The 19,406-nt window shown below is 47.4% G+C and overlaps 1 protein-coding gene across 4 annotated transcripts in view; it reads right to left on the minus strand.

The window, feature by feature from the left end:
• Positions 1-239: 239 nt before the first annotated feature.
• The window catches only part of LOC138580084 (zinc finger protein 282-like), a 297,623-nt gene continuing 278,456 nt past the window's right edge, over positions 240-19,406 (minus strand). For 3 of the 4 annotated variants that reach the window (XM_069650346.1, XM_069650348.1, XM_069650347.1), the window contains 2 exons: positions 10,024-10,134; positions 240-1,047 (listed from right to left, as the gene is read on the minus strand). In XM_069650346.1, the coding sequence (XP_069506447.1) occupies positions 290-1,047; positions 10,024-10,134 (869 nt within the window). In that variant the 3' untranslated portion in view covers positions 240-289. The remainder of the gene's footprint in view (positions 1,048-10,023; positions 10,135-19,406) is intronic. The other variant, XM_069650349.1, reaches the window with a different exon arrangement.

Raw genomic sequence — 19,406 nt, forward strand, 5'->3', positions numbered from 1 at the left:
GTGGCTACCTCTATGGCACTTACATTTTACCATAGTTTAATTTGATGAAAGTTAGTACATCACTGAATAAATCCTTGATGTTTTGGTGTAAATAGAGATTACAAATATGCATTATCTGCATCTCACTTCAATGTTAAAGAAAATGGCCTTCAGTGTTCAGATATAGCATCCTCTGATATATGCTTACATGTTTAGGATCCCAAAGAAATTAATCAAATACTGAACCAAAACACAGCCACTACACATATTCCGTATATTTACAAACATTCTTTACCATGAAACATGAGATTCATTGCACACTGGCCTTGAGCCACGCGTCTTGGTTCTGCAGATCATACGGCGTCACGGAAGTAGCCCATGTTTCTATCTGGGCCTGGAAGTCTCTTGTATGTGAGCGCTGGTGTCTAATCAGATTGTCACTGCGATTGTAGCTTTTCCCACATTCTGTGCACTGGTAATGCTTCTCCTTACTGTGTGTGATCCGGTGTCTAGTGAATTTGGACATATTCCGGAAGCATTTATGGCATTGAGGGCACATGTATGGTCTTTCTACTGTAAGGGATCCTTCTGCACCAGGCTGATTTTTCATCTGACCGAGGTTATTTTGAAATTCATTGCACTGGTGCTGCCCCGTTGCTTCTGTGTGTACACCAGCAAGTCCTGGACATAAACTCTGATGTTCGGTGACACCTCCTGGAGGGCTATAGGTCCTTTCACAGGTACTTGGTAAAAGGCTGCCATTGGGTGGGCTTGTGAGTATAGTTTCCCTCCTCACACTCTCACACTCAGCGTCACTGTATAGATCAGGGGGGATTTCTTTGGCTGGGACTGGATGTACATTAGGGCGGGGGGAGTTCATGAAACCAGCGTCACAGAGAGTAGCCATCTCTTCTTCCAATTCGTGGTAGCCTTCGGGCTGCGTCTGAGAGCCTGTCCCTTTTTGGGGGCTTTGGAAGACCTTTGTCTTAGCTGTTCCCAACACTGGTGCTTTCCTAGTATATTTGAAAGCTTCTGCAGAGTCCTTTTTTCTTTTTACAGGCCGCTCATCTGTTGGATTTAATGAGAGGAAAACAATCATCTTTTAAAATGTCAGAGCAAGTTTAACAATAATGTAAGAGGACTTCAAAAAAGGCCATTTGACATTCCTCAACTTTCTGACTGCCTTGACAAGCCTGTCTTTTTGAACACCTGGCCTTTAGATTACATGACAGAAAACCATCTTTCTGTGCTTTCAGAATCTTATTGGACAAGCTCAGAAAAGAGCGGGATACATGTGGGAGGAGCTACTTAATGGTGAGGTGCCTTGATGGCCTTTCAACGGATGAAAAGGCGGGCACTTCTTCCACAGTGCCCATAACAGGAACAGCCTCAGATGAGAACAGTGACGCAGACCCACGGGCTGAACATTGCAGTTTTGAAGTTCAGATGTATTGGAACCTCACAGAAATACAGCTTCAATGTTGGCACCTGCTATATATATATATATATATATATATATATATATATATATATATATATATATATATATATATATATATAGATACATATATATATATATATATTATGCCTGTTTTATTCTCTGTTTTCTCCTCCTCTCCCTTCTCCCTCTCTCTTCCCGCCCACCTTTACTTTTTTCTATGCACTTACTCTATTAGAATTGTCCCTGGACCTAGTATGATAGCACAAAATGTTTGTCTCCTCGCCCCCTCCCTTTACTTGTCCCCTCCAGCAGTATAAGAAATGTCATCAGGCCTAGTGCGATAGTCACTTGTTTTGTTCATCTCCCTCCTTTCTCCTCCCCCTCCCTCACCTTTTGTTAATCTCCGACTCTACCAGAAATGTTGTCAGGCCTAGTACGGTAGTCGCCTGTCTGTTTCCATTTCCTTCCCACTCTCCCCCCTCCCTTCCTTATCTATGTCTTAGCTCTTGCACTATCTGAAATGTCGTCGGGCCGAGTACGATAGTTAATTTCACATCCTTACTGTTCATGGCCTGTAAGAATGTCATTGTATTTCCCCTTGTTCCCGCCCTTGCCGTGAAGCGCTTTGAAACACATTGTGTATAGGCGCTATATAAATAAACGATCATATCATATATAACAGACTTCAGTTTGGCTGCATGATTTCAGTGCAAAGACACATAGAAAAGGTGGCTGCATACTAAAGTATAACAAAATACAGCATAATGCACTGAAACATTCTTCAGAGATCAATAAGGAAACTTAAAAAAAGAAACTTAACATCAAATATGTAGCTTTAAGGCGGCTTTCCAAAACTGTTTCTTTTTTTCTTCTACACAAACTGCCTAAAATCTAATAATGATATGATATGATAAGGCATTTATAAGGCGCCTATACACAAGTGTTTCAAGGCGCGACGAGGCAAGGGAGGGGAAACAGAGGGAAGACAGATACAACGATCTTACTAGGCCAGGTCACATTAAGCACACTCCCATTTCTCAAAACCAGTCAAGAAGGGTTCAGCAAACTGCAAAGAACTGCCAAACATATACTTTATAACTTTTTGGGATGTTTCATAATAAAAGAATAATTCTCATCTGTCAGTTCCTTTATTACCACGTGATCCTTTGCCGCAATAACGACCCCTATACACGTCGACCCTGTCCCACACAACTTCAGCTCATTGTTGCCTTGTTTATAGCTCTCACTGTCAGATTCATTGTGGCTTTTCCAAGAAGCAAATGCTGCTTCTGGATCTGGAACACATATAGTGCTGCCACACAGAGGGTACTCTTAGTGTTAATGAGAACAATATTCCGCCTTCTGCCCAGGAATGGTTTTTTAATGGTACTGGCTCTTGTCTCCTGTATTCCTTGACTTGGCCGATGTTGGGGGAATATCAATATGCAGGATTTACTAATCATGTTTCCCCCTTTCTCCTGGTGATCATCAAGGGCTTCTCATGTGAAGTTGCAATATGAGAATGGGCAGCCCTCGGCCGACCTCCCTAAAAGAAATGCAGTAACATCAACATGCCTCCAGCTGGAAGCCTTCTTATGAGAATGGGCAGCCCTCGGCCGACCTCCCTAAAAGAAATGCAGTAACATCAACATGCCTCCAGCTGGAAGCCTTCTTATGAGAATGGGCAGCCCTCGGCCGACCTCCCTAAAAGAAATGCAGTAACATCAACATGCCTCCAGCTGGAAGCCTTCTTATGAGAATGGCCAGCCCTCGGCAGACCTCCCTAAAAGAAATGCAGTAACATCAACATGCCTCCAGCTGGAACCCTTCTTATGAGAATGGCCAGCCCTCGGCCGACCTCCCTAAAAGAAATGCAGTAACATCAACATGCCTCCAGCTGGAAGCCTTCTTATGAGAATGGCCAGCCCTCGGCCGACCTCCCTAAAAGAAATGCAGTAACATCAACATGCCTCCAGCTGGAAGCCTTCTTATGAGAATGGCCAGCCCTCGGCCGACCTCCCTAAAAGAAATGCAGTAACATCAACATGCCTCCAGCTGGAAGCCTTCTTATGAGAATGGCCAGCCCTCGGCCGACCTCCCTAAAAGAAATGCAGTAACATCAACATGCCTCCAGCTGGAAGCCTTCTTATGAGAATGGCCAGCCCTCGGCCGACATCCCTAAAAGAAATGCAGTAACATCAACATGCCTCCAGCTGGAAGCCTTCTTATGAGAATGGCCAGCCCTCGGCCGACCTCCCTAAAAGAAATGCAGTAACATCAACATGCCTCCAGCTGGAAGCCTTCTTATGAGAATGGCCAGCCCTCGGCCGACCTCCCTAAAAGAAATGCAGTAACATCAACATGCCTCCAGCTGGAAGCCTTCTTATGAGAATGGCCAGCCCTCGGCCGACCTCCCTAAAAGAAATGCAGTAACATCAACATGCCTCCAGCTGGAACCCTTCTTATGAGAATGGCCAGCCCTCGGCCGACATCCCTAAAAGAAATGCAGTAACATCAACATGCCTCCAGCTGGAACCCTTCTTATGAGAATGGCCAGCCCTCGGCCGACCTCCCTAAAAGAAATGCAGTAACATCAACATGCCTCCAGCTGGAAGCCTTCTTATGAGAATGGCCAGCCCTCGGCCGACCTCCCTAAAAGAAATGCAGTAACATCAACATGCCTCCAGCTGGAACCCTTCTTATGAGAATGGCCAGCCCTCGGCCGACCTCCCTAAAAGAAATGCAGTCACATCAACATGCCTCCAGCTGGAAGCCTTCTTATGAGAATGGCCAGCCCTCGGCCGACCTCCCTAAAAGAAATGCAGTAACATCAACATGCCTCCAGCTGGAAGCCTTCTTATGAGAATGGCCAGCCCTCGGCCGACCTCCCTAAAAGAAATGCAGTAACATCAACATGCCTCCAGCTGGAAGCCTTCTTATGAGAATGGCCAGCCCTCGGCCGACCTCCCTAAAAGAAATGCAGTAACATCAACATGCCTCCAGCTGGAAGCCTTCTTATGAGAATGGCCAGCCCTCGGCCGACCTCCCTAAAAGAAATGCAGTAACATCAACATGCCTCCAGCTGGAAGCCTTCTTATGAGAATGGCCAGCCCTCGGCCGACCTCCCTAAAAGAAATGCAGTCACATCAACATGCCTCCAGCTGGAAGCCTTCTTATGAGAATGGCCAGCCCTCGGCCGACATCCCTAAAAGAAATGCAGTAACATCAACATGCCTCCAGCTGGAAGCCTTCTTATGAGAATGGCCAGCCCTCGGCCGACCTCCCTAAAAGAAATGCAGTAACATCAACATGCCTCCAGCTGGAAGCCTTCTTATGAGAATGGCCAGCCCTCGGCCGACATCCCTAAAAGAAATGCAGTAACATCAACATGCCTCCAGCTGGAAGCCTTCTTATGAGAATGGCCAGCCCTCGGCCGACCTCCCTAAAAGAAATGCAGTAACATCAACATGCCTCCAGCTGGAACCCTTCTTTGGCCAGGTGTAGAGGTCCTCAAGCCATTTAAAATCAAAACCCTGCGCAATCTGGGCCTTTGGCTACTTTGGTAAATCCCATGGCCCCCAAGGATGCCACTCTTGCGTGATTCTGACTGTCTGCAAGGACTTCCCATATGTCAGAAAAGTGAGGTCGACAACTTGGTAAAGGTTTTTCATAAGATGCCTTCATATTAACTCAAAAGGGTTTGACATACGCCTCACTATCACTACCCAGAACAGTATTTTCATACCTGTTGAAATAAACTAAAGGAAACACCCTAACAAAAGGAATCTCTTCCTCACATTTATAAAACCAACACACTTGAAAAGGCAATAGAAGGCAATTCAAATATAACAAAAATAACAGTTATGTTCAACATAAACCCGATAACTGTTGCTGCTTGCAACTGGTGTGAAATCCTCTTCTGCAGATTCAAAGCAGGATTTTCTATCAACAGCAAAAAACAGGAGAGTTCCATCTTGCAACAAAGTTTTAATGAAAAAGTTCTTCTTGCTACAAAAGTCTCTCACTTGGACTTTGACCAACAGTTCAAAATGAATAAGTCTTTATCTCTACACTTGTAGCAAAGAGTTCAACACAACTCCTTCTTAGGGAACAAAACACTTATATAAGTCATCTGCATTCACAACAATGTTTTGTCAGGATAATTTCACAACAGTTCACAAAGAAATCAAGTGGTCTTGCCACCACTTCTTCTTCACAGTCTTTAACCACAACACAGTACTTCAATGACTTCTTCCTGATCAACACACCTGCCATGACTACCACTACAAAGTCCCTGCCCTGGTATACTCTCCTGCCAGGACTCAAAAAGCTTCTACTACTACTACAAGTACTTCTGTGGTAAAGCTTGCTGCAAACAACTTAGCAACTTCTTTTGACTGTTGATTACTTCTTCTGGGAAAACATGAGGCACATTGGTGTTGTTTATTCCGCACTTGTGACTGCCACATGCAATGCAGGCTATGCGCCTCTCCTCCTAAATACTTTCTATCAGAAGGGCTGCTCTCCTGCCACTCTTGTTTTCCCACTCTCACATTAACCAAGCGCTCATAATGGCTTTTTCACACACTTGCTCTTCTTTGGCTAACACAATGCTTGTTTAGGTCTTTTCCAACTGTTGCCTCTTTCTCACTCTTACAATAGGGGATTCTTTCAATTTGCTTCTTAATTGCTCTCTTGGCTTTTGCAATGATGGTTCTTATTAACTTGTTTTGGTATGGCCCTCTCTTGGCTTTGGCAATGTTAATTCTTGTTACCTTGTAATATTGCCATCTTTTGGCTTCAGCAATTGCTTTGACCTTCATAAGTACAATTATGACGACCTTGTCTGTTCCCAAAGTTCTTATCCTGCCATTGTAGCTTCTTTTTATCAATTCAGTATTCAAAGTTATTATGATTATGCCACTTACATCAAAACTATTATGTATCGATGCTGTACTGCCCTTGTGCAAATGGATATGTGCCCTCTGTGAAAGGTACAGTGAGCTAAACGTGGCGGTAGACCATCCCGACTGGGCACCTTCCAATAGAACAGGTTATTTGGCCGTGTTTGTTCTCGGTAGAGGGGCTCCCAGGCCTTGTTGTGCATTTTTTAGGAACTTTGGGTTTCTCCCTAAGCTACCCAGGGTAATCCAGACGTGGACCCCCTGCTCACTGTGCTCAGAGAGGCACAGCTCCACCTCACTGATGAGGCCCGACTTGGCCGAAACATGTGTCTGGGGTTACAGTGAGCTAAAGCATCGTTGTAGACCCTCCTGAGTAGGTACCTTCCCATAAAACAGGTTATTTGGACGTGTTTGTTCTTGGTAGAGGGGCTCCCAGACCTTTTTGTGCTATTAAATATGGCCAGCGGACGATCATGGAGCGTTCAAGAGTCACACAATGTTAGTGAACTCACCAGCTGTTGGATACGCGTCTGCTCGCTCTGCTGCCGTATTGCCTTCTGCTTCCTCTGCTTTGCTCTGTACGGCAAACTGCTTTTCTTCACTTCGCGTGGCCTGCGATGGTCAGCAGAGGAGCAGTCACTCCGAAGACACTACGGTGGTCGCCTGCCACTGAAGCACAAGTTAGAATTGGGAAAGCCTTTCACTTGAATGCTTTCTGCTGCGCAACCTCTGCATTCAGGGCCATCAAAGGAGGGAACGCTATTCACGGCAACGCTTCCTGCCGCGTAACTTCTGCACACAGGGCCTTCAATATTGGAGACTCTCTCGGGACCAACATCCGTTCTGTCAATAGCAGCGGCTCCAGCATCTCTGCTTTTCTCCATCTTCTTCTGCCACGTTTAGCCTCTGTAAGAACTCCACCTTCTACCACTCCAAATGGCCTGCACCTGAGGGTGCCTTTTAAACTTCCCAGTCCCATTCAGGTGTGGGTCATTAGCACTATTAGGCTGCACCTTACATTCCAGTGCCTCTGAATCCCTCTTCTTTGTCCCAGCACTTCGGCATTGTGGGACTTGAAGTCCTCAATGTTACAATCACCTTTTCCTTTCACAATTTCAATCTTACATTAGGCCATTAAGATGGTAGGGTCTCAGGGATAGTTAGTGAAGGGGTTTTCCCATTCCTCCTGACCTGATTCCCCACTCAAGTAATTCCTTCCGCAGAGCATTACCTCCAGGATCAGGATCAGGAAAGGTCTGCCTTTCCCTGGCCACATGGGAAGGATCTCAGGCCGGGTTTTCGGGGAGAACCATCTCTGATTCGTCAGAGTGTATAGTTTCACAATCCTGATCTGCTGCTGCAAGAAGGTATTTCTGACAGCAATCAATCTGGCCTTGAGCTTCTGCATGGAATATCATTCAGTTTCTCCAACTTGATCAGGCCACCTAGAGGTCTTTTCAATATTTTAGAACTGTTCTATGAGAGTTCATTTGCTAGTAAAGGCAGAGCACTTGAAGAAATGCCCAAGGGATCTCTGCAAAAACACTGTTTCTTCTCTACAATGTTCTTTCCTCTAGATACACAGCAGTTCCAGAATATTCTACAACCAACAGCCGAGCCCCCTTGCCTAGCTTGTCTGCCAGAATGTGCCGCTCTCTAGAACTCGTGCGGGTTGTCCTCTCTCAATAACTTGCTCAGGAAATAGCCCAGCATGATAAGAACTTGCATCCCACCAACTAGCCTATCAGAAAACAGTGCATCCCACCAACTAGCCTATCAGAAAACAGTGCATCCCACCAACTAGCCTTTCAGAAAACAGGCTCATGATAAGAACTTGCGAAACCATGATAATCTGGGAAGTCTGAGATCCAACTTTCAGGAAACCTGCAGACAAACATGACCTACTGGTTTGCAAATTGACCCTATGCTTTCATATTCTGACTTCACCACTGGCATCCTATGCCTGCATGTCTACATGCAAGCCACAGCCTCCCTGTTTAAAAAGCATCTGAAAGCCTACGGGAAGAGAATGAATATGCAAACAGCCACCAGGCAGTGGCAGACCATCTTGTGCACCCACCTCACCACTTCTAACAGCAGAGGTATCCCCCAAATTACATACATTGTACCTTAAATGTTCAAGCTTAAGACAGCAGTGCTTTCCCCCAAATGAAGAGCTTGCACACCTCAAGAATTTAGAAACTTATCAGGCAACCAAAATGAGACCACTTGGCCAAAACATTTATGTTTCCATAGATTTCAGAACTAGCTTCAAAACTACACAAATACAATTCTCAGACAATCAACCAGAAATCAAACCACACGTGTGTCAGAATATTATATATCATAGGGCAGAAATCAGTCAACCACACCCTGTGCCAGAAAGGCCCCTGTCTCCCTATTTATTGTGCAAAATAGCAGTTGATGGGTCATGCAGTAGCTTCCTGGCTTACAGGAGATCCCCCCCCACACGCCCACCCCCTCCGGTGGACAGCTCACACCTTGTACATAAGCAAATCTCTGCAGTCACTGCCTCTCCCTAGAAGGATAGCCCTTGAAAAGAAGTTAAATAGTACATGGCTACATTTTCCCAGGTTTCATCGTTTAGTTGTTGGACAAAGCTTTGTAAGGAACTCGGGCAGAGATCCTTCCCCAGAAAGTGGCCAGAAAGACTGCAATGTGATTAGACTGCCCGCCCTATCCCTCAATTCAAACCCCCTTTCTTTCAATGCCTACATGCTTCTCTTCACCTTCCTGCAGCACTCACACTCCCCTTAGCCAAGGGACCATGCATCCCACCAACTAGCCTATCAGAAACCACTGCATCCCACCAACTAGCCTATCAGAAAACAGTGCATCCCACCAACTAGCCTATCAGAAAACAGACTCAGTTAGATCAGACTTCACACAACCACAACACATAAATGAACGATTATACCTGCAGACCACGGTAAGCGCATATTACCTCACTCCCAGAGGGCATGCAGTGTTTATTTCTCATACCTCACTACTTGTATAGCCTGTCAGTCTAACCCCCTCAACGGAACCCACTCCTTTATAAAACCTCCCACCACCCTATGCTGCACACCCATACCCACCAAAGACCAAACGGACACAAGAGCATTACCAAGCCCCGATGAAGCTCACATCTTTGGTCCTATCAAACGTCCGCACACCAGGGGGGAACACTATCCAATCTAACAGAGCCACACACAGCGAGGCCAGAATGGAGCTATAGAAGGCCATTTTACGTCCTTAAAAGCTCTGATTTTCTTACTGTTGTGCAGGCTTCAGTATAATCCAGACTGCATTATGGAAATCCTCTTCCTCGGGGTCTTTCACTATTGATGCCCCCTTCATTGTATTCTTCAGAGCAGCTGATTTGATCACGTGCTTGCAAGCACGTGATCACATCACCTCTCCATGATTCAATTTCCCCGGCTAACAACATTACCTCTAAATTCACCTTGGGTTGTGCTGCATAGCTTAGAATTACTGAGAGTGTAATTTAATGGGTGTAATCCTTATAATAATTGGGTTAGGTGTAATCTGTTCAGTAAATATACCTGCAATTCCTTCCCGGTAGCATACCCTTTGCTCCACACATCACAAACATTGCTTGTTGAGAAACGCACTGCAAGGTTCCGGGTGAGGGGGTCCCTTGCCTAATTTTGGCACCAGGGGGCTCTTGCTGCTCACCTACAGGAGTATGGAAGCTGCCTCTGGTCTCCGAGTCCTGCTGGTCCCGGGAAGGAGTAATTCCGTCACCTTGCATAATGAAGGGTGCAGCCTGTGTGATATCCTTATGCCCTGCATGAGAAATAAAGTGGACTGTTATTATGCAAGTCTGCACATTTCATAGGTATCTATTAAATGTTTCATGATGTTGCATCACTGTATACAGGTCATTAATAATTCCTCTTTTAACATATAAAAAAGAACTGTAAACCTCCTTTAAAAAACATTTTTTGCAGCGCATACTGATGTGCGTCGTTATCAACAGCGCATACTGGGGATGCAAGTCATGGTTGAATTGTCTTGAGCATGAGGCTCGACCATGCCCTCAGCCCCACCAAACCGCACCCGTTATCCACTGCACCTACCGTGCATCCTGGTCCAGTGTCCACTATGCCCTTATAATGTGACCAATGGCCAGTGCTCATGGCTTGCAGCCATGGCCAGTCTCCAGGTTCCATGCTGCATTCCCCAATAGGCAAAGCAGAGTAGACATTTGTCCTTGCCGAGTGCCAGGCGCACTGCCCAGGCAGCAAAGTTATAGCACTATTGTTTGTACTTACTTTTTTACACTTACCAAAAAGTAAAACACAGGACAGATTTGCAAACGCATGCTTTCAGGTCCTTGCTGATGCTCGTTATGCAAGTTTGCTGCTATCTCGCCCAGCACTTCGGGCTGAAGCCGCAAGCAGAATTATTTTCCTCCATTTAAACCTAGGGCTTCGGCCATGCCGTGACCCCAATAAGTAAATCAGAGTAGGCATTCGTCCTTGCCGAGGGCCAGGCCCACTGTCCATGCACCAAACTTACATCACTATTTTTTATACCTACATTATGACACTTTAAAAATAAAACACAGACACATTTGCAAAACTATGCTTTCAGGTCCCTGCCAATGCTCCTTGCACGGGTTTGCTGCAAATCCGTCCATGTTGTATTTTTTGAAAAGTGTCAAAATATATGTACAAAATATAGTCATATAACTTAGGGTGTAACTGTAACTGTAACAAGTGGGGGACTTGACAAAAATCCATTCAGACTTTGCACAAACATTCAAAGTTGGGTCTATAATCATTCTGAAAACCTTTGTGCAGATTCGTCAAACGGCATCAACGTTATAAGCCATCTAAACATGTTGAGACCCCCCTGTAAATTTACCCCCTTTTGACAAAATCCCACCAAACTTTGCAAAAACATTCAAATCAGGCTCCAGAATCCCTTTGCACACTTCTGTGCAGAAATGTCAAAAGGCACCACAATTATAAGCCTTTCAAATATTTTGGGACCCCGACCTTTAGTTTTGCCCCCTCTTGGCAAAACAGCACCGAACTGTGCATAACCCTTCAGGGTCAGGTCTAAAATGATATTTCGCAATTTCATACAGTTTCATTGAGTGGCGTCAAGGTTATAAGCCATCCAAAACCTGCTTTTCACCGACCCTGTAATGCAGAAATATGCATGGATGTCCCCGAACATCTGAGATGTTCGCGGGCATCGGAGAAGAAAAAGCTCCTGATTGTTGGTTTTTTTGTGGCCGTACAATCCCATCGTCATCAGCCCTAACCTCCCCAGAGATAGTTTCATTTGTTTGACAAGTGCAATGTTGTATTTTTTAATGATTTTACTGTGGTGTCCGCGTACTACGGGCTCTGTTCGCGAATCCAACATAGGGTACGTTTCATGCACCTCATGTTTTTAACTGACCAATCTGCGGGTGCATACGATGTTCGCGAATGTCACGCTGCTATCTGATTGGTCCAGAAGCTTCCGGGGACACTGAATTAGGAAGTGAGTTTGCGTACTGGTTACAGATATCGCACATTTCTTTTAACCTACTTTTTGGGCATTTTTAAAAAAAACTACTGGATGGATTTACACCACATTTGCAAAAACTCACTTTCGGTACCAAGCCGCTGCTCCTGGTGCAAATTTGGTGAAAATACATCCAACGGTTTGGGCTGTAATCACGGGCAAACATTTTTCTCCATTGTCTCTGTAAGGATTTCCACACATTTTGGGAGGCCCCTATACCTCCCCTCCATCCCCCAGACGAAAACCGCACTAAACTTCACAGAATCATTCTGAGGGGGCCACATACTGTTTTTGCAAATTCTGATGAGGATTCGTTCCGGGGGGCCAAGTCATAAGCTGCCCAAAAAGTGCTCTTTCTATTAGTTCAGCAACTTAACCATAACTACAGGGCTGTTACCTCAGGATCTGTGAGATATATATATCCTTGGGATGCATGGACATTTTGTGTAGACTTACACTGTTGAGACTCCTTCAAATCGCTGGAGGGAAGAACCAGGGAGCTCGAGGAGCTCACCACGTGCCACTTCCAAGGATCTCATCATGGAGGGGTGACTTCCCCCTTCCCACCTCAGAGTCGCTCAGTATCCCACTTTGAGCACCAACTTGTCACACAGTACTAATGTTTAAATGACTATTGTATCAGAATATTACACATTAGGACAACCAGAGTTCTTGTCACCGTTCTTTAGTTGCATTGGACATTCCAAAATGGGGCCGAAGAGTACAACCCTTGAAATTCACCATATTTATTTTCCTAGCCTTCATTTGTGTTGCAGCAATAACATGTACATGGGTCACAGCTGGCTCCTAGCACTGCAGTTGCATCTAGGCACTGAGCTGTGTCGGCCTGGCGGGGGTACAGGCAGAAAGACACAGGAGCCATGCTGATGCGGTACGACGTCCTTTCATCGCCTGCCTTTTCATCCTCAGGCTTTTCAAAGTACACATTCCATCGAATGTGCTCATCGAATTTTTTAGGGGGGGTGGGAAAGGTCAGATAAGGGTTTGGGCGGGTGGGCAATGGCAAAAAATAAGTGTGGGAGGGGGCACATTTTGGAATGTGCACGTTTAAAAGCCTGGGGATAAAATGACATGGAACCGCTGATGCACTCGGCAGAGGCAGCGACTGGAAGAAATCACAGGAAATCTTTATAACAGGGAAGGATGCTGGAGATCCAAGGTAAATGAGAGAAAAAACTGACAGACAATGTGGCAGATGAATCATTCTAAGGAAAATGGCACAGACTTCACAGAATCTCTGCTATCCCAGGGTATGAACTGGAGGTCCCACATGGAAAGGAGGGCGCAGTTTCCTACTGCAATCACTATGAGGACAGGGCTGTGACTAAGTCCCAGGGTGTGAACTGGAAGGCCCACATGGAAAGGAGGGCGCAGTTTCCTACTGCAATCACTATGAGCACAGGGCTGTGACTAAGTCCCAGGGTGTGAACTGGAGGGCCCACATGGAAAGGAGGGCGCAGTTTCCTACTGCAATCACTATGAGGACAGGGCTGTGACTAAGTCCCAGGGTGTGAACTGGAAGGCCCACATGGAAAGGAGGGCACAGTTTCCTACTGCAATCACTATGAGGACAGGGCTGTGACTAAGTCCCAGGGTATGAACTGGAGGTCCCACATGGAAAGGAGGGCGCAGTTTCCTACTGCAATCACTATGAGCACAGGGCTGTGACTACGTCCCAGGGTATGAACTGGAGGTCCCACATGGAAAGGAGGGCGCAGTTTCCTACTGCAATCACTATGAGGACAGGGCTGTGACTAAGTCCCAGGGTGTGAACTGGAAGGCCCACATGGAAAGGAGGGCGCAGTTTCCTACTGCAATCACTATGAGCACAGGGCTGTGACTAAGTCCCAGGGTGTGAACTGGAGGGCCCACATGGAAAGGAGGGCGCAGTTTCCTACTGCAATCACTATGAGGACAGGGCTGTGACTAAGTCCCAGGGTATGAACTGGAAGGCCCACATGGAAAGGAAGGCGCAGTTTCCTACTGCAATCACTATGAGGACAGGGCTGTGACTAAGTCCCAGGGTATGAACTGGAGGGCCCACATGGAAAGGAGGGCGCAGTTTCCTACTGCAATCACTATGAGGACAGGGCTGTGACTAAGTCCCAGGGTATGAACTGGAGGGCCCACATGGAAAGGAAGGCGCAGTTTCCTACTGCAATCACTATGAGGACAGGGCTGTGACTAAGTCCCAGGGTATGAACTGGAGGGCCCACATGGAAAGGAGGGCGCAGTTTCCTACTGCAATCACTATGAGGACAGGGCTGTGACTAAGTCCCAGGGTATGAACTGGAAGGCCCACATGGAAAGGAAGGCGCAGTTTCCTACTGCAATCACTATGAGGACAGGGCTGTGACTAAGTCCCAGGGTGTGAACTGGAGGGCCCACATGGAAAGGAGGGCGCAGTTTCCTACTGCAATCACTATGAGGACAGGGCTGTGACTAAGTCCCAGGGTATGAACTGGAAGGCCCACATGGAAAGGAAGGCGCAGTTTCCTACTGCAATCACTATGAGGACAGGGCTGTGACTAAGTCCCAGGGTATGAACTGGAGGGCCCACATGGAAAGGAGGGCGCAGTTTCCTACTGCAATCACTATGAGGACAGGGCTGTGACTAAGTCCCAGGGTATGAACTGGAAGGCCCACATGGAAAGGAGGGCGCAGTTTCCTACTGCAATCACTATGAGGACAGGGCTGTGACTAAGTCCCAGGGTGTGAACTGGAAGGCCCACATGGAAAGGAGGGCGCAGTTTCCTACTGCAATCACTATGAGCACAGGGCTGTGACTAAGTCCCAGGGTGTGAACTGGAGGGCCCACATGGAAAGGAGGGCGCAGTTTCCTACTGCAATCACTATGAGGACAGGGCTGTGACTAAGTCCCAGGGTGTGAACTGGAAGGCCCACATGGAAAGGAGGGCGCAGTTTCCTACTGCAATCACTATGAGGACAGGGCTGTGACTACGTCCCAGGGTATGAACTGGAGGGCCCACATGGAAAGGAGGGCGCAGTTTCCTACTGCAATCACTATGAGGACAGGGCTGTGACTAAGTCCCAGGGTATGAACTGGAGGGCCCACATGGAAAGGAGGGCGCAGTTTCCTACTGCAATCACTATGAGCACAGGGCTGTGACTAAGTCCCAGGGTATGAACTGGAGGGCCCACATGGAAAGGAGGGCGCAGTTTCCTACTGCAATCACTATGAGGACAGGGCTGTGACTAAGTCCCAGGGTGTGAACTGGAAGGCCCACATGGAAAGGAGGGCGCAGTTTCCTACTGCAATCACTATGAGGACAGGGCTGTGACTAAGTCCCAGGGTATGAACTGGAAGGCCCACATGGAAAGGAGGGCGCAGTTTCCTACTGCAATCACTATGAGGACAGGGCTGTGACTAAGTCCCAGGGTATGAACTGGAAGGCCCACATGGAAAGGAGGGCGCAGTTTCCTACTGCAATCACTATGAGCACAGGGCTGTGACTAAGTCCCAGGGTATGAACTGGAAGGCCCACATGGAAAGGAGGGCGCAGTTTCCTACTGCAATCACTATGAGGACAGGGCTGTGACTAAGTCCCAGGGTATGAACTGGAGGGCCCACATGGAAAGGAGGGCGCAGTTTCCTACTGCAATCACTATGAGGACAGGGCTGTGACTAAGTCCCAGGGTATGAACTGGAGGGCCCACATGGAAAGGAGGGCGCAGTTTCCTACTGCAATCACTATGAGGACAGGGCTGTGACTAAGTCCCAGGGTATGAACTGGAGGTCCCACATGGAAAGGAGGGCGCAGTTTCCTACTGCAATCACTATGAGGACAGGGCTGTGACTAAGTCCCAGGGTATGAACTGGAGGGCCCACATGGAAAGGAGGGCGCAGTTTCCTACTGCAATCACTATGAGGACAGGGCTGTGACTACGTCCCAGGGTATGAACTGGAGGGCCCACATGGAAAGGAGGGCGCAGTTTCCTACTGCAATCACTATGAGGACAGGGCTGTGACTAAGTCCCAGGGTATGAACTGGAAGGCCCACATGGAAAGGAGGGCGCAGTTTCCTACTGCAATCACTATGAGGACAGGGCTGTGACTAAGTCCCAGGGTATGAACTGGAGGGCCCACATGGAAAGGAGGGCGCAGTTTCCTACTGCAATCACTATGAGGACAGGGCTGTGACTAAGTCCCAGGGTATGAACTGGAGGGCCCACATGGAAAGGAAGGCGCAGTTTCCTACTGCAATCACTATGAGGACAGGGCTGTGACTAAGTCCCAGGGTATGAACTGGAGGGCCCACATGGAAAGGAGGGCGCAGTTTCCTACTGCAATCACTATGAGGACAGGGCTGTGACTAAGTCCCAGGGTATGAACTGGAGGGCCCACATGGAAAGGAGGGCGCAGTTTCCTACTGCAATCACTATGAGGACAGGGCTGTGACTAAGTCCCAGGGTATGAACTGGAGGGCCCACATGGAAAGGAAGGCGCAGTTTCCTACTGCAATCACTATGAGGACAGGGCTGTGACTAAGTCCCAGGGTATGAACTGGAGGGCCCACATGGAAAGGAGGGCGCAGTTTCCTACTGCAATCACTATGAGGACAGGGCTGTGACTAAGTCCCAGGGTATGAACTGGAGGGCCCACATGGAAAGGAGGGCGCAGTTTCCTACTGCAATCACTATGAGGACAGGGCTGTGACTAAGTCCCAGGGTATGAACTGGAGGGCCCACATGGAAAGGAGGGCGCAGTTTCCTACTGCAATCACTATGAGGACAGGGCTGTGACTAAGTCCCAGGGTATGAACTGGAGGGCCCACATGGAAAGGAGGGCGCAGTTTCCTACTGCAATCACTATGAGCACAGGGCTGTGACTAAGTCCCAGGGTATGAACTGGAGGGCCCACATGGAAAGGAGGGCGCAGTTTCCTACTGCAATCACTATGAGGACAGGGCTGTGACTAAGTCCCAGGGTATGAACTGGAGGGCCCACATGGAAAGGAGGGCGCAGTTTCCTACTGCAATCACTATGAGGACAGGGCTGTGACTAAGTCCCAGGGTATGATATGATATGATATTTTATTTATATCGCACTCATACACAAGTGTTTCAGAGCGCGACCAAACAAATGCAAGAAAGGGGGAAAGTGCATTCAGGGGTAGAAGTGGAAAGTGCGGACAGAAGAGAGAACAGAATAGATAATACGTGGGATTAATAAATAAATAAATAAATAAATAAATAAATAAATAGATAGATAGATAGATAGATAGATACTATAGGTAATAGGTACACGATGTAAAGCAAGAGAAACAGATTAGCAGGGGAGAAGCGGGGCAAAGGCAGAAGTGAAGAGGAAGGTCTTGAGTTGCTTCCGGAACCGGAGATGGTTCTCCTCAAGTTTCAGGGTGGTCCGGAGGCTGTTCCAAAGGGAGGCAAAGATCTGCCCCCAGCTTGTTTCTTTGAAAAACGCCCGACCCTGAGGGAATTAGACGTAGAGGAGCGAAGGGCTCGAGAAGGGAGGTATGTACAGAGGGATAGTTGAAGGTATTTCGGTCCCAAGCCCCAGAAAGAGCCACAGTCTCACGTTAGGCCGCTTTCAAAATGTATCCTGTAACGTGCCCTAAAATCTAACATGGTGGAACTCCTGCAACGTTGGCCCCTGGTCCTCACCTTTACTGCAACACTTCTCTGACTCCTTCTCACATGCCTACCTAGATCAGCTACCTACTAGCACATCTCTTGAACCATAACATCATATACTACCCCTAAATACAAGATACATAACCCTGTCTTTAACCTCTGCAACTACAACGTGAATACATTGTTGCTCTTTCTGTCTTGCAATATGGTGCTTCTAATATGTTTCCCCTTGACTTTTTATTTCACTCTGGTTTGTTGCTAAAAGAATTGTTTCAATTTTATGCAATAAAAAAAAAGAAAATATGTGTACAAGCTAGCTACACATGGATACGAGAACTGCTAGCACTATGTCACCTAACATGTTTTGCACAGCCTTAATCGCTTTGGCTGACTGGGATGCTGCACTTAAATCCCAACTCTCCCCATTAGTTAATACTCCATTAACTAACCCAGCAGCTTCCCTCTTTCTATAATCGTCGTCTTTGGGCACTCACACTTTACACACGTGACATAAACGTACCCCCATCCAGGCATATTCTTCTGGTGTACACGTCATAAAGCAACATCCCCACCCCCTGCCAGATCTACCAAATGCTCCACATAATTTTCTGGATTAGGTGGGTGTAAAACAATGCCCCTCGGGGACCAACTGGTTGTTCGAATCTAACCATCCTGTGCTCTATTTCACCATTCCACGTATCGGTCTCTGTGTACACGTGTTTTGTAAGGCAGTAGCTCTACCTGTTATAGACACCAACATCATCATCGCACTCTTAGGCAGCGTCTTGGATCATTTGACAGGAACAATCCATTACAAGATGCCACAATAGGAGCAGACTCTGCTCTGTCTTGTTTGCTATCTGGAGCATCTCCCACCTGGTTATGTGCAACCACTTGGCATTGGCTGCCATTTGGATACCACGCACAATGAGGGAAGTAAAGAACCCTTCACTCTTTGTGAACAGACAGAATTGTTCTGTGATCACCTTGAGCTTGTCAGAGCAATCTTGAGAACAATAGTTCACTCTCTATTGTCATCTGGCATTTAGTAAGCAGCGAGCATGCTGATGAATAGGGGGTTCAGATGCAACTGGGGGTAGCACATTTATGACAGTCATGCAAGTCAGGGCCTCCGTCGAGCCGACGTCCCCGGATGTTATATACAGGACGCATGACGCCTCTAGCCTCAGTTCTGTTTTTACTGCAAACGTGTTCGCTTCAGAATCTCAGTGCACCTCGGTTCTTCTCCTTTTGAATCGGTTCTTCGAACTTGGTTGTTTGTGAAATATGTCTTTGTCGTCTTCTACCCTGCAGTCGGGTTTCAAGAAGTGCCGGGACTGCGGTTCCAAGATGTCGCTTACAGACCCGCACAACGTCTGCCTGTGGTGCCTCGGCGAGAGCCACGCTACCGATGACTGCGATCAATGCCAGTCTTTGACGTCGAAGGCCTTGTAGGAGCGGAAGAAGAAGTTATCTGTAGGTAGGGTTTCCAAACCCTGTAAATCGTAATCCGCTGGGCTTTTGACCGACGATTCGAGGGGCGACTCTCCGCGTCGGCATAAGTCCAGGGGGTCTCGGTCCCAGAGTGGTTCCTGCCATTCCTCTGCCTCTTCTAGGCATTCGCGGAAGTGCCGTCACCGGTCGCCTTCCCTGTCCACATCCAAGGACTCCACCAGACGGCGGGTAGCTTGTCCCAACAAGCATTCATCTCCGGCGGAATGGGATGCATTTCGTAAGGAGATGATCGCGATTTTCGAATCGCAGGGCTCCGTTCCGTCCGCCCCTTCGAGAGAAGCCGGCAAGGAACACGCTAGGACCACCGCTCACACGCCTTCGGGCTCGGGTGGTCGGCGTGATCATCGGGACCCGTCGAGGTCCCGATCGGACAAGGTAGATCAC

This window comes from Ambystoma mexicanum, chromosome 3p (assembly GCF_040938575.1).
Source record: "Ambystoma mexicanum isolate Mex_15411 chromosome 3p, UKY_AmexF1_1, whole genome shotgun sequence".
NCBI lineage: Eukaryota > Metazoa > Chordata > Amphibia > Caudata > Ambystomatidae > Ambystoma > Ambystoma mexicanum.